The sequence below is a fragment of the Eurosta solidaginis genome, chromosome 5 (genome assembly GCF_040869045.1).
Source record: "Eurosta solidaginis isolate ZX-2024a chromosome 5, ASM4086904v1, whole genome shotgun sequence".
NCBI classification, from domain to species: domain Eukaryota; kingdom Metazoa; phylum Arthropoda; class Insecta; order Diptera; family Tephritidae; genus Eurosta; species Eurosta solidaginis.
Window position 1 is genome coordinate 46,768,211 of NC_090323.1, and position 16,185 is coordinate 46,784,395.

Genomic DNA, 16,185 nt, shown 5'->3' on the forward strand with positions numbered 1-16,185 from the left:
TAAGAATACATTTCTTTGAAAATTAGTTTAACTAAAGGTGAACAAACTATACATACTAAGATTAAAGAAATACTACACAAATTAAATACAAAACTAAATAAAGCAACTTAAATATAAATTCAAACAAATTTTGTACATTTATTGTTGGGTGAGTGTGTGTGGGCAGAACATTTTCATGGTGTCCAAAATGGACATCTTAAATGGCGACCGTGGGCCGAAGGCCTGCAAGTGCGGCGAGTGGCCATTCAAGCCTCCGAACAGGCACTAATTAAAGTGCAAAAATCAAAAAAATTAAATATTAACAAAATTACAACATATACACAAAAAATCAAAAAGAAAAACTTAAAATCTTAAAAAATTTAAATCGTAACTTAAAATTCAAAAATTTAATTAAAAATGAACTAAACAAATACAGTTTTTCCTAAAGAATTACAATTTAATTTACATAAAATTTAAAAATCTACAAAAAAAAAACCATAAAAATCAAAAAACAAAAAAAATACAAAACTTACAAAAACCCTACAAAAAAATATAAAAATGCAAAAATCTTACAAAAAAAATTTAAAAACGAAAAACTACACAAAAAAAATGTTCTTTAAAAACTATAAAAACACTTACAAAAATATATAAAACTTTCAAAAAAAATGCAAAAGTTACAAAAAATGCATACATACATATGACAATCATGGGTTGGGGCTGTACCAAAAACCCAATACGCAAAATAACGGAGCATCAGACCATATTTCAATTGTACAAAAACACGCCACGACAAGTATAACGGCGTAAATCCCACCACAAAACTACAAGTATAACATGATACATAAAACAACAAGTATGCTAACCAACGACTTATAAAGCGGCAGAAGAAAACCAGCAGCAGAGGCAAACCCTAGGAGCAGCAGCTGAATTCGGTCAGCAATTCGGAAGCGGAGCAGCGTTAATAGCAGCAGCATAAAGCAGTATCATTCGGCAAAAATATGTATGTATGTATAACTTTTTGGAATTTGTAACTTTAAATTTTAAAATTTTGATGAACTACACCTATATCGAATTTATTAAACTTTTATAACTAAAATTTCGCATTTTCTACTTGCGACCATTCAAAATAATCATTTCAAATTGCATACATATTTCAGTAACTGCCATATTAATTACATACTAAAATTTACGACTTTTTTTACCTTTTATACATAAACTACAACAAATACATTAAATATTCTTGTGAATATGAATAATATATTGCTAAATAGATAGAACATTTGAGGAGCTTCAAATCAAGCCCATAAGTGTACATACAAATATTTTTTTCGGAATTTTGACATAATCTTATTCTCATGCGAATATCTAATTTTGAGAATTGTGAGACTAGCCTACCTAAGATGGTCAGCAAACATTGTGTTTTTCACCAGATCAATACTTTTTGCAAATTTTTTCTAACTTCACAAAATTTTTTTTTGTCGATTGCATTTATCGTGTTTTGATATGAAGCCCCTGATATATAAATCAGAGGTGAAAAATTTAATTTTTGAGTAATCTTACATACTTAAGAAATATGGGATTTTTTTTTGGACATAAACAAAATAAAACCGTAAACAAACATACATAATTTTTTTGCGTAAACGGTGGTCCCGTAATTAACCAAAAAGATTTTTTTTTTGCGTAAACGGTGGTTCCGTACAAAACCAATGACATTTTTTTTAATCCCGGTGCGTCCGAGGATATTCGTAATACAAATTTTGAAAAGATGCGGTGCGCCCGTATCTATAAAAATAAAACCATACAATTTTAATAAAAACGGTGCGTCCGTTATTACACAAACACATTGAAATCTTTTTAATAAAGCGGTGCATCCGTTATCAACAGCCAAGTCCTTTTATCAAATTAAAATATTTTCCTTTAAAAGCAATTTAAATTAAATTACTTCAATATACATTCAATTTATTATTAAATATTCAGTCTTTCATTAAATTGCCGGATAATTCTTTCAATTTCACATCAACATTCAATTCAATTTCAATTTCTGTTAAATTTTCGTAAGCAATTTCTACAAATTCGACTCTAATTAGTTTAAATATTTCTTCTTTGCTTCCTACTACATATGTTCCTTAGAAATCAAAAAGTGGTTCCTAGAATTTCAGAACAAAACTCAGATTCCGACAATTCCGAAAATTCCAAAAATTCAGATTCCAATTCCAAAAATTTTAATTCCGAAAGTTCCGATTCCGAAAATCTCAATTTTAAAAGCCCAGTTTCCGAAGGCTCAACCACATATTCGCCCAATACAATCAAAAACCTTGTTGTTAGACTTTCTTTGTCCGGAGAATTTCACGGATTTGAGGAATTGCCCGAAACAAGTATTTCAAATCCTCCTAATTCCGATACAAATATGGCGACTCCTGAAGAAAAAAGAACGTTTATCGGCATATGTGCTGGTATTATGCGTGAAAATTATAGCGGTGAGCCCCTAGGTCTCGAATCTTTCATTACTAAAATTGAGTTAATCGAACAATTTGTCGACGAAAATTTAACTAGCATTTGTATTTCATATATTAAATCCAAACTCGATGGTAAAGCTCGAGAAGCGATACCAACTCAAGTACTTTCAGTTAACGATATAAAAATAGCACTACGTAACCGTATAAAACCCGACAACTCCAAAGTTGTGGCCGGAAAATTCGCAGCTTTGCAAGTTAATAATAATAATTACACCGATTTTGCAAAACGCGTTGAGGAATTGTCTGATGCTTTAGAGCGTTCGCTCATTATCGAAGGGATTACTCAGACCAAAGCCCGTGAAATGGCCATCGAGCAAACAGTTAACGTTTGCCGATTGAACGCAAAAACCAGTTTAGTAAAATCAATCCTTGCTTCAACCAATTTTTCTGATTCCAAGGACGTAGTAGCCAAACTGATTGTAGAGCAATCAAATGAAGTAAAAGAACGTCAAGTTTTAGCATTTAGGGCGCGGAACAATAACAATTTTAGAAATTTTCAAAATAATAACCGAGGTCGAAATTTTCAAAATCAAAATCGTAACTTTAACAACTATAGACAAAATAGACCATCCTTTAGTAACAGTAACTATGGCAACAACTTCAATCGCGGCAATCAAAGGCAAAATTTCCGTTCCAGCGGCGGAAATAGGAATCAGCCTAATAATAATAATAATAATAGCAACAATAGTCGTACTAGCAATAACAACGGTTCTAACACTTCCAATAATAGAGCTAGAAATGCAAACGTTCGGGCTTTAAACAGGGAAGCCCCTCAGGAGCGAACACTGAGGGAGGACGAGACAAATTACTAACTGATTCAGCTCACAATTTTTCTTCAAAAAACGTTTATTGTCTTAACTTAAATTATTCCGATTTTATACAAATAAATATTACTGGCTCTAACAAATTTTGTACATTTCTAGTCGATACACAAGCCGACATTTCGTTAATCAAAATTTCCTCTCTTAATAAAAATTTGTCAATTAACAACAATGATACAATTAATATTACTGGAGTAACTACAGATACAGTTTCTACATTAGGTACTTTTACAACTAACTTACACTTTTCAAATTTTTATATCAAACATACGTTGCATGTGGTAGACAATGATTTCAACATTCCATCAGATGGAATACTTGGTAAGGATTTCCTAAAAACAAATAAATGCGATATCAGCTATGCAACAAATTGCATTTCCTTCTGGATAGGCAATGAAAAGATCGCACTTCCCATCCATCACGGAATGGAAAGCGATACATTTGTTATTCCACCTCGTTGCGAAGTTTATAGAATTTTCGCTTTAAAAAAAGACTCAGAACCACTTTTCGTGGATTCTCAAGAGATTTCCGACGGTGTTTTCACAGCGAAATGTATAGTTGATACTAGTAATCCGATCATTAAAGTAATAAACACCACAAATAGCGTAAAATACGTAAACAACCACAACATTCAAACCGAAAAACTTTCTAATTATCACGTTTATAAAATTAATAATCCAGTAAAGCAAGATAGTCGTATTAAAGAACTTAAAAGCATTTTAGAAAAACAAATACCTAATTATGCTGAAAACAAACTTATTAACTTATGTTTACAATATTCCGATATTTTTGCGCTAGACAATGATAAGATGACAATCAACAATTTTTATGAACAAAAACTAAGACTAAACGATACGACGCCAGTATACATTAAAAATTACCGCCTACCGTATTCTCAACGTGAAGAAATCAATAAACAAGTTAATAAATTATTGGAAAACGATCTGATTGAAAATAGTTGTTCAAATTATAATAGTCCCTTGATTTTGGTACCCAAAAAAGACCTAAATGGCCAAAAATCGTATAGAATGTGCGTTGACTTTAGGGCTGTAAATAAAAAGTTAATTGCCGATAAATTTCCTTTGGCACGTGTAGACGATATTTTAGATAACCTTGGCCGTGCGAAATTCTTTTCTACATTAGATCTTTTTTCGGGTTTTCACCAAATCCCACTTCACAAAGATTCAAGAGACATAACATCTTTTAGTACTGACCGCGGAGCTTTTCGATGGAAGGTTTTACCATTTGGTCTTAACGTAGCTCCAAATTCATTTTCAAGAATGATGTCAATTGCATTTTCTGGTATTTCACCCAACCAAGCCTTTATGTATGTAGACGATATAATAGTAATCGGATGTAGCGAAGCACATCATCTCAATAATCTAAAAAAAGTTTTCGAAACCTGTAGGAAGTTCAACTTGCGACTTAACCCAAAAAAGTGTAATTTTCTTAGACCTGAAGTAACTTTCTTAGGGCATAAATGCTCAGCAAATGGTTTGCTACCAGACGATTCAAAAATTGAAGCAATTAAAAGGTATCCTAAGCCACGCGATAAAGATGCTGTCCGAAGATTCGTGGCATTTGCAAATTATTATAGGAGATTTATCCCAAATTTCGCTTCTTTAGCAGCTCCACTGAATCGTTTGAGTAGAAAGAAGGTTGAATTTAATTGGGATACGGCATGTGAGTTAGCTTTCGAAAAACTAAGAAAAAGTCTGATTTCTCCAAAACTTTTACAATATCCAGATTTCACCAAAGAATTTTTAATTACGGTTGATGCTTCAAAGTTAGGGTGTGGTGCGATACTGAGTCAAAATCATAATGGTAACGACTTGCCAATTTGTTTTGCTTCAAAATCCTTTAGCAAATCAGAACAAAATAAAGCAATAATAGAATTAGAACTTTTGGCAATATATTTTGCAATAAAGCAATTTCGTCCATATATTTATGGCACTCACTTCAAAGTTAAATCAGATCATCGTCCACTAGTTTATCTATTTAATATGAAAGATCCGTCGTCGAAACTTTCCAGAATACGTTTGGAACTGTCCGAATATAATTTTACCATAGAATATATTAAAGGAAAATCTAACGTAGGTGCAGACGCATTATCGCGAATTTCAATCCAAGAACTAAAAAATTCCAATAATCAAATTTTAGCGGTACAGACGAGGTCTATGACGAAACGTCACGAACAATTACAACAATCGGCTGAAGACGTAAACGAAGATAATGTCAAATTACAGGTATTCGACAAATTTTCATATAATTTTTCCAAGAAAATCCATAGGATAAAAAGCCAAATATGTCATGACAACGATAATGATAAAATCAATTTAAAAATATATGCGCATTTAAAACATAAAAAACTCGAGTTACTTAATATTGTGTGTACTAACAAAATAATGCAATTAGATGAATTACTTTTGAAGCTTGAAAAAGAAGCTGGTAAACACAACGTTAAGAAAGTAGAATGGCAAAAAGATGATCAAATATTTAAATATTTTTCTATTTCAAATTTTAAAAACACAGGAAATTCAATTTTAAAAAATTTAAAAATACTATTAATAGAACCTGTTGAAACAGTTACAGACAACGACAAGAAACTTAAATTAATGGAAATTTACCACAATGACCCGATATCAGGAGGTCACTGCGGAAATAAAAAGCTTTACGCAAAAATACGTACGAAATATTATTGGAAAGGTATGACCCGTGACATTGTCAAATACGTCAAAAATTGCAAAAAATGCCTTTTGAATAAAGTCAAGCCAAAAACCAAAGAAAATTTAGTGCTTACACCAACACCCTGCAAACCTTTCGATGTCGTAGTTGTAGATACAATAGGACCTTTGCCTGAGTCGAATAATGGGAATAGGTTCGCGGTTACCATTATGTGCGACTTTAGCAAATACCTTGTTACCATATCAGTCCCTGATAAGACAGCAAAAACAATTGCAACAGCCATTTTTGAAAGCTTCATCCTCATTTATGGCATAATGAAATCAATTAAAACCGATTTAGGAACCGAATATAAAAACGAAATTTTCTCTGAATTAACCAAACTCCTAAAAATCGAACATAATTTTTCTACAGCTTACCATCATGAAACCCTAGGTACAATTGAAAGAAATCATCGGGTGTTTAATGAATATTTACGAGCTTTTTTAAATGATAACTTCCCCGAATGGGACGTTTATTTGAAATATTTTACATTTTTGCATAATACAACTCCTAGTACAGTTTTTGATAATGGATTCACTCCATACGAATTAGTATTCGGTAGAAATGTTACCTTACCAAATGAAGTTCAAAAGGAACAAATCGATCCAATTTACAATGTTGAAAGTTATGCAAAAGAAGTAAAATATAGACTACAAAAAACGCATAAATTAGCAAAAGATTTAATTAATAAACATAAAATTAAAAATAAAGATCTTTATGATAAGAGGGCGCGTCCGTTAGCTATTAATATAAACGATAAGGTAGTAATACAAAAAGAGCCTAGAATTAAGCATGAAAGCATTTACCAAGGACCATATATAGTCACAAAAATTGATGGAGTTAATGTTACGGTTTTTGATGAAGTAAATAAAAAGGAAAAAACCGTTCACAAAAACCGAATCAATAAGGTTAACTGAATTTTTTCTCATATAAATTTACAAACTAGTTTGTAATTAATTTTAAATTTTCAGTACTTTGTTATTAAAGCATGAAATATCAAATTAAAATTTATATTAATATTAATATACAAAAACAAAAAAAAAAAAATTTTTTTTTTTAATTTGCATGTAAATAAAATCAAAAATTAATATGCACGCACTATTTGTAATAAATATATATAATACATTAATTTAGTGCAATAGAAATTAGAAAACAAATTACATGTAAGTAATTAAATTAATATTAACTTAATTTCATATGTGAAAGGAAAAAAATTGTTCCGATTGAACGAATGAGAAAAAAGGGGAGGAACACCCTAATATCATACATTCATTCAACCAAAACAATTTGAAAGTCAGAGAACAAGAAGAATATGACAAATCTGATCAACTTGTCAGATTCTTCTTTTTCTAAGGAAGGGTGGTATAACCGCACTGCGTTACGCGCTTTACGCAACAAAATGCACCCCTGAGTGCAAGTGGCATCGCCGTCAGCTGTTGCTGAAAAGCAATGCCAATTGCACTCAGCAGTGGCAATGGCATTCAGCGATATAGCGAAAAATGAAATTAAGTTCGTGGCTGTGAAGAAAGAGTGTGGTCGTGCAAGAAAACAACGTGTGAAATTAAACGTGAAGACTATAACCTAAAAATAAGAATACATTTCTTTGAAAATTAGTTTAACTAAAGGTGAACAAACTATACATACTAAGATTAAAGAAATACTACACAAATTAAATACAAAACTAAATAAAGCAACTTAAATATAAATTCAAACAAATTTTGTACATTTATTGTTGGGTGAGTGTGTGTGGGCAGAACATTTTCATGGTGTCCAAAATGGACATCTTAAAACTTCACAATAACACTCAAACTGTGCAACGAATAGCTTAATAACCAAACTGATAGCTTAAAGGAAACTGGCTTTCAAAATAATACTGCTATTGCTCGCTAGATATCGTCTTAGTCGTAACTGCTTGACAACTCAAATCAAACTGAATTACAGCGCCTCTACATCTGTCGCCTTTTATACTCTTTGGTTTCCTCGTTCGCATTTTCTAGAATCTACTAGCATTGTCCATGAGCTCTCAAACTTCTCAGCTATAACTAAAATTGCACAATTTTATACATCTTCTAGGCGCTTCCAGAATCTACTAGTCCATTAGCTCTCAAACTTCTCAGCTGTAACTACAATTGCACAATTTTATAGTTTTTCTCATTGCATACTTATAGGAGTATCTCAGATATATGCATGTGTTAGTGCATTGACTCCCCGCTGCTCGTATACGTGCATGGTACATATATGAAGACGTAGTTATTGTTTCGTTTATTTAGATACATAATGATTTAATTGTTGATGTGCATTCACGTCACTGCTTAGCATCGGCTTAGAGACGGCAGCACTCCTTAGTTTTGCTAATATTCGTAACAATATGTTAAATATCGGATGCACTAGTGCATATGGCTATAAATGCTACCAAGTACAGTGGGTATGTTGTCCAAAATTTTCCACAAAACACCAAATCAACAGAGCCACCCTATTGGTTCGAAATTGATCCAGATAGATATCAGGATCACAGTGTTGTTGTTGCATTTGCATGCTAAATTTCTATCCGTATCTGGATCACGCTTCATTGGCACGCAACTAATAATTAATCGCGTATTCCGCAGTTGCATTCCTCAATCTATCCATTCCAAACTATGTGTATGTCTGGCATGGAGCACGAAAAAAACCCGTTGGTTCAAACGATTTAAAAAATCAGGCTCCTTAACTGGTTATATCCTTTATATAATTTTGCGCTATAATACAATACGAACGGATTCCCCCCAGGGGGTCAGGGGATTAGAATATACCCGCGGCAGGTATGCCTGTCGTAAAAGGCGATAAAAAAACAAATTGATTGAAGGGGTTGTGTAGCGCAAAATATAGCTTATCCAACCCAATTTTAAACCTCACCTACCCGTGGCGAATTCTGTTACTTTATCAGCCGAGGCTCTGGCGACCGCAATTTCCTCACGGATCTAGGTGGGGAGGACGGGATGGCCTTGAAGGTTTCATTTGGTCATACTAAATCGTGCCCGAGATGGTCGGTCTGATGCCTTAATGGTACTTGTTACCCGAACGTACCGGATTTACATCCGGCAAAGGACCATCAACATGTCCTTATCGCATACAACGATCGCGTGCTAGATCTGTGTGTGCGTCATATTTCAGATTAGCGAGTAAGTAGGTAATGTCCAAAGTCAGACTGTGTGTTGTAAAGGGATTAAACTTACTTAAGTGATAGCGTAAGCTATAATGCTACTCTCTGCTTAGATTAATTAAGTTTGACTCTCGTGCCATGGACACTCAATCCAGCATTGTCTGAACTGCTTTGTTTCCCAGTTACTTAGGGTTTCCCTAACCTGTCCCTCTGAGAGTCCACAGAAAGACACTGGACCATAAATGCTGCTAAGTCACCCTGCTTGACTAGGCAGTCTGCCTGTTTAATACCTTAATGTCCCTGATATCCGGGTACCCATCTAAATAAAACCTTGCTTCCATATCATTTAAGACTCCAATTCATTCATTCACTAGCTTAGAAGTAATTTTGTAAGACTGCAAGGCACATAAGGGTGCTTGGGTGTCTGACATAATGAGGATACTTCTCGAGGATAAGCCTCTTCGAAGAAATTCTCTTCCGCAAACTTCTATTGCATACATTTACAGTGTTGTTAGGATTGTAGACACTCATTTGGTAACACACCACCTTTCTATGATTCACAAAGCTTTTTGATGCACAATGCTACTACATACACCTGTGTGTCAAATTCTTTGGATGTTAGTAACTGAGTGAGGTAATCTTTGATTAAGGTCCATAAGAGAGGAGAGAGTACACCTCCTTGAGGGCATCCGCTAGTGCCCACAATTGACTCAGTTGTCCCTTCAAAACTGATTATTCCTCTCTTCAGCATTCATAGTACCCAGTGAATGATCATTAGGCTCATATCTTTGCCAATAATAGCTTGTTCGATAGCTTCATGTGTTGTGTTATCGAAATCCCCTGAAATGTCAATAAAAGTGCAGAGGGCTTTATTTTTAGACTCCAAAGCCATTTCAATTTTTTCCGTCATTCATACACAGAGGCAGCTTTTTTAGGTTAACCTCCCTAATGTGATGATCCAAAATTTTCTCCATATCCTTTAAGAGAAATGAACTAAAGCTTAATGATAGCTACGACGAGGGCCGTTGCTCGAGTTTCACTGTTTTAAGAAAATACTTAAATTAAAATATTTAAAAAAAAATTGTTTAGTTAAACGGTTTTAATGAAAACAATACTTACATGAAGTAATAATAGTACTAAAAGCTAGAAAATAATTAGGTAGGTCCTAGGTACTAGTCATCATACTCCTAATCAATCTAGAGCATTCAACAGACAATTAAATAAAAGCGTTGGGCGCGTGAAATTTCTAAAAATGTGAGACGTAACATAACCTGATCAAGGTTCAGTGGGTCTTATATATGACTATCAATAGAAATTTGACACGTCCAACGCTTTTATTTGTCTGATCAATGACCTAGATTGATGAGGAGTGTGATGACTAGTACCTAGGACCTACCTAATTATTTTCTAGCTTTTAGTATTATTATTACTTCATGTAAGTATTGTTTTCAATAAAACCGTTTAACTTAAAAAATTTTTTTTCATTTTTTATTTTCAAGTTTTTAGTCCTTATTTAATTGCCTATTATTTCTCATTCTGTCTAGTTCATTTAGTGACTCATTATTACAAGGTCTCTTTCCTAACAAATTGTTACAATCTAAGTCCTCAATACATAATCCTTCCAAGACTTCACTCGACTCTGCGCCACGTATGCTTGTCTCTCCTCGAACTCCAAAGTATTTTGATGTCACTTCTACAGGACTGTATGTAATATTTGTTCCAAATATGAGCCAAATCGGACCACAAATACGATTTTTGTGAATATCTCGGTCCTTGCGCCACCTAGCGGCGCTTTTTTTCTTATTATTGCATTGTCATCGGGTTCTGAACTATATTCCAAGTTTCAAGCTTGTAGATTATCGGGAAGTTACTTAAATTTCAATTACAAAATTCTTTCACAACGGCCGTGCAAGCTGTCAAGTCAAGCTAAATAAACCCGTTTAAAAACAAAAAAACTTTCGCTTAAAAAATTCGGACAAAAGCGTTTCAATTCCACTGATTTTGTGGCCACTGAAAAAAGGTGAAATTATAAAACAAGGAAAACACCAACAACGCAAATGCGAACAGCCAGCCAACAACACAATACTTAAAAACGAACTATGAACGAGAAGATAAAGAAAGGCGGCATCAAAGGCAAAAGCCAATTATTTACAAAGGATTGATATATCTAAATTTAGCAACTGTAAATCAAGCGCTCAATGAAAAATTGTTAAAACTACAAATTTTTAGCGTAATTAGCAAGTTACATTTTACTAAGGGTAAATACAAAATTTACGCACAAATTGAAAAGAAAAAGTTACCTTTTCGGTATCAGCATTTTTACTATTTTTAACATCATCGTTGTTATTTTGTGATGTTGCTTGTTGTTGTTGTTGTATTGTTGGTGGTGGTGATTGTGCTTGTGTCGTTAGAGAAAGTGAAAGTGCTTGTGGTGTTGCAGGTGGTGGTGGTAACTGTTGTTGTTCATGAAGATTGTGGTATTGTTGTGCTAGTGCCTGTGCTTGTGCTTGGGTTATAAGTGAAGTTTGAGGCGTTGACGCACTATTCACGTCGACATTTTCACTTTTTGTACTTAATAAAGTTAGTATATCGATGCCATTGATTGATTCGGTGATAGTTGTTATTGCTGTTGGTGTGGTGTTGGTGGTATTTGTATCACCAATATTACCGTCACCATCGATTGGCTGAAATAAATATACATATGCACATACATAAATACAATAAAAAATGAAACGAAATGAAACGAAACAAAAAAGTTGAGCTTAACACAATTGTCGATGATTGAGGTGGTGATGAGCAGTTGTTTTCAAGCATGACTTTATTTTTTCGAAAATATACTAGACGAGCCGGACGCGTGCGCATCTTGCGCAACCAACATAAAAGTCTTATCAAATATCAACAGAAATCAGCTGTTCTATCAATCAATTAAAACTTACAGCTTGCGCTGCCATCTAGCGTGTGATATCAACTGCCGTCAATCAAATACAACGTACAGATTGCGCTGACATCTAGCGTACAATAGCAATTGACGGTAATGCATTGCAAATATTCACAATTGTGCCATAGTACAAATTTCTTTATGTGCTCACAATCGTTTATTTTTAACAAATTATTTTAATAAAATATAGCTAAACAAAAGCTCTACGACCAAAATTGCCCAAAGCTCGCTAACAGCCCAAATCTGTATCTTTACAACCAAAACTTTATTTATAGATTTGGATTCCAAATAAGAACGAAAAAGGGACCCGCACATAAAAACAGCAATTATTTTAATATTAAAATTTTTTCTCTCACTCACTGAGATTGTGATTTATTATCAAATGTTTTTTTTTTTTTGCTAACTGTATTTCGCGATATAAACGAGTTCCAGGAGTGTGTTATTATTAAGTATCGCATATAATTGTTTTCCTACACAACTTTAACTAAACGGCATATTCCTATCCCTATACATTTGAAGTCATGCAGGGGCTATTTACGGGACTATTTTGAGAACACGGAATCATAGGAGGACTATTTTCGTATTCTTTCATTCCGATCATTCCGGAATAATTTTCAGATATTTTCGGGACCATTTCGTGAGTATATCGGTAGGTATGATTTCGAGGTTAGTTTGGGAATGTACTACAATTAGAGATCGTTTTTGGATTATGTTTGGGAGCATTTCAGAATTTATTTTTAAAACTACGGCAGCGATCATTTCGGGATTATTTCAGAATTTTTTCGAGATCGATATTGAAAAATTTTTGAAATTATTTGGGGATTATTTTAGAAATCAAGATCGTTTCAGGGCTAAACTTATATTATTTTGAGATTGTTTTATGTATTGTCTCGAAATGATTTTGGGTTTGTTTTCGGTTCTACTACGAGATAATTAAATAAATAAAAAAATAAATCTAAGGCGCGATAACATCCGAAGAGATCTAAGGCCGAGCTTCTCTTCCAATTTGCGTCGTGCTCCTCTTGATTTTCCCTACAAATTGGCCGGACGGTCCCATACATATTTTATGCCGGCTCCGAACAGCATCTGCAAGGCAGATGAGTTTTCACTGAGAGCTCTTCATGGCAGAAATACACTCGAAGCGCTTGTCAAACACTGCCGAGGGGCGACTCCGCTTAGAAAAAATTTCTTCTAATTGAAAAACCTTATTTCTAAAATTTTGATGTTGCTTTGCCCGGGGTGCGAACCCAGAGCATACGGTGTGGTAGGCGGAGCACACTGCCATCACACCACGGTGGCCGCCAGATAATTACAATTTTGAAATCATTTAAGGTTTGGTTTACGGCAAATTTACTTAAACGCACTTAAACCCAGCTAAATTTTAGTGATTTTATGCTAATTTTTTCAAATTTTCCCATTTTGTATGTTATGGCATCACAGCGATGGATGATTTCGAGATTATTTTGAGAATGTCTCGTAATTATTTTAGGTACAACTTTGTGATTTCGGAATTCTTTCGGAATAATTTTGGGATCATTCAGCGAATATGCTGCAATTCTTTTTAGAACTAAATACTTCAGTCTACTACTGCAGCCATCATACCGGGTCTAGTTTGAGATCATTATTGGACATTTCTGAACTTATGTCGGGATTATTTGATTACATTGAAACTATTTCGAGATTGTTTTATGGACTAGATATAGATCGGTTTGGGTTTATTTTTTAGTAATTTCGGGACTATTTTGGAATCATTTCTGATTTCTGATTGTTATGTTTTCATTCAATTCATACTTGAAGGCTACTGTACTTAGTGACTAATAGCGAGGTGAGTATGATAGGTGCGGTGATAGTGGTAAGTCATTAGCGAACGTGTGGTTGATTGGTGCACTTGTACTAGATAAATACGAATACTTTAGTGTTGATGATAGAAACGTGACGGAAAGTGAGAGTATAAAAGAAAAACCTTTATAACTTTTAACTTGCAGAAGGCTAGTTATTATTTTTAGCTCAGAGTTAGTTCAGTTAGTTAGTGTCAGAAATGTATGAGTTTAACTCCTAAGGTCACGTTAACTCCGAGCTAAAAAGTTAACTTTCCGTTCTGCAAGTGGGCCTTAAAGTGTTAAGTTGTTGCGAAGTGAGACTTGCTGGTGCATTTTTATGTTGATCATATAAAGACTAATTTAAATAAAAAGAAAAAAAAAATCATGAAATTAGTGCAAATTATTAATGAGTTTGTCCTTAACAAAGTGTTACTAGGCATGCAGACTTAAAATTTGAGTAAAGATTTGTTCGCGTCAAATTGAACGAGCTTTTTTCGAAAATGATAAAAGCCAGCAAGACTCTCGTCTCGTATGCTTCGTATGGTTTATCTTGTTGTTGTTGTTGTAGCGATAAGGACACTCCCCGAAGGCCTTGGGGAGTGTTATCGATGTTGATGGTCCTTTGCCGGATGCAGATCCGGTACGTTCCGGTAACAAGCACCATGAAGATACTAGCCCAACCATCTAGGGAATGATTTGGACCTAAATCCTCATCCATATCAAATGACCAGGACATACAGAACGTATTTTCAATTCAGTATAATTCCTGCCATTATTTGTGCCCCCTTCACAGAAGTTCTGCATCTTCTTTCAATTTTTGAACTAGGAGCTAAAAATGCGATTTTGGATAAGACTGTCGAGCTTAACAAGATCATAATGCTTTATGACCCTGCTGATAGGATGGATTGTTGCTGTTGTTGTTGTTGTTGCAGCGATAAAGACACTCCCCGAAAGTTTTGCGGAGTATTATCGATGTTCATGGGCCTTTGCCGGATATAGATCCGGTACGATCCGATAACAAGCAGCATTAATCTCACCGGGTAATTGGTAATGACATTTCAAAAGCCAACACCTGATAAGCAATATGGTGATATAGATTAGCCTAAAATGTCTATAGTGGTCCAGTCACTTAAAACGGTGAAACGAGTTAGTAATTTCAAATATTACCTATTGCTCCAGTTTACAAGGCAATAACAACCGTTATACCCAGACAGATGTCGCGTGGTATCGATAAACGCCACCCATGTAAAAATACCCTTTTAGTGGACGGAAGTTGCGCTCACTTCTTGTGGACATTAAGGGTCTTGGCCGATCAAAAGAACTTAATGGATGGAATTTGAACTATCGGAAAGAAGTCGATAATCGTCATTCGTATTTCGAGTTCATGTTTTTAAGCTCTTAATACTTTAAACATGGGTCGATATTTACCTTGAAACACCATCAGTAAGTAGGATAGAAATCTTTTATATTCCACAACGATGATTCCTTGGTTGCTCCGCTCTGACCAAGACCCAGTTAACATTTATCAAATATTAGTTCAATTCAACCTCGAGTGAGATAAAATAATCAAGACAGCCCGTGAGCTAAGCGACCGTAGAGCTTAGCACTTTGATAGCCGCTTGACCATCTACATTTTCGGGCTGACGTAAATCCGTAAACAAGTTCACTAGACTCCTGCTATATTATTCCATTGACGGAATATCACTGGTGAATGTATGCACAAGAGCAGAAACTGACGTAACGTACTCTAGAGACTCTAGGGCAGAACAAAGGCAGGTTCAACCAGAGGGGTCAATGTGAGAGCATACTCTCTTTCGGTTGAGCATTAGCAAACTCTTGTGCAGTGAACAAAATTATACTTAGCCATTCACAACCCATTGACGTGGAAGACCGGCACAACTCTGAATCTTATAGGAACCAAGTTAAAGTATTCGAAAGGGAAGCAATCGTATATGCATATGTTCTAATCTATCATAGAATCATAACCAGGTAAAGGCTTTGATCAGCGGACCCTTGCGTGAAGCTCCACACACCATTCAACTAGCGCCTTGATGTACTATCCCGACTGCCATGCGAACGGCTTGTTATCCTTGCTCCCTAATTTGTTCTTTATAAGTTATTTGAAACCTAATAGGGGGAACAAAAGTCTCGCAATCTTTTGTTCCCCCCGTCATATCTGTAGACCAGCTAATGATAGATGATTTCATCTGAATTTGGGATTTGCTTGCCATTGGAAGCGGTCTTAGGC

At 34.6% G+C, this 16,185-nt stretch overlaps 1 protein-coding gene across 8 annotated transcripts in view; it reads right to left on the bottom strand.

Moving 5' to 3' along the window:
- Window positions 1-16,185, bottom strand: part of Srpk79D (Serine-arginine protein kinase at 79D) — a 72,701-nt gene that overhangs the window by 20,904 nt on the left and 35,612 nt on the right. For 7 of the 8 annotated variants that reach the window (XM_067787062.1, XM_067787058.1, XM_067787059.1 and 4 more), the window contains one exon: window positions 11,480-11,863. The exons of the other annotated variant lie outside the window; for it this stretch is intronic. In XM_067787062.1, coding sequence (XP_067643163.1) covers window positions 11,480-11,863 — 384 coding nt within the window. The remainder of the gene's footprint in view (window positions 1-11,479; window positions 11,864-16,185) is intronic. 8 annotated transcript variants of the gene reach the window in all.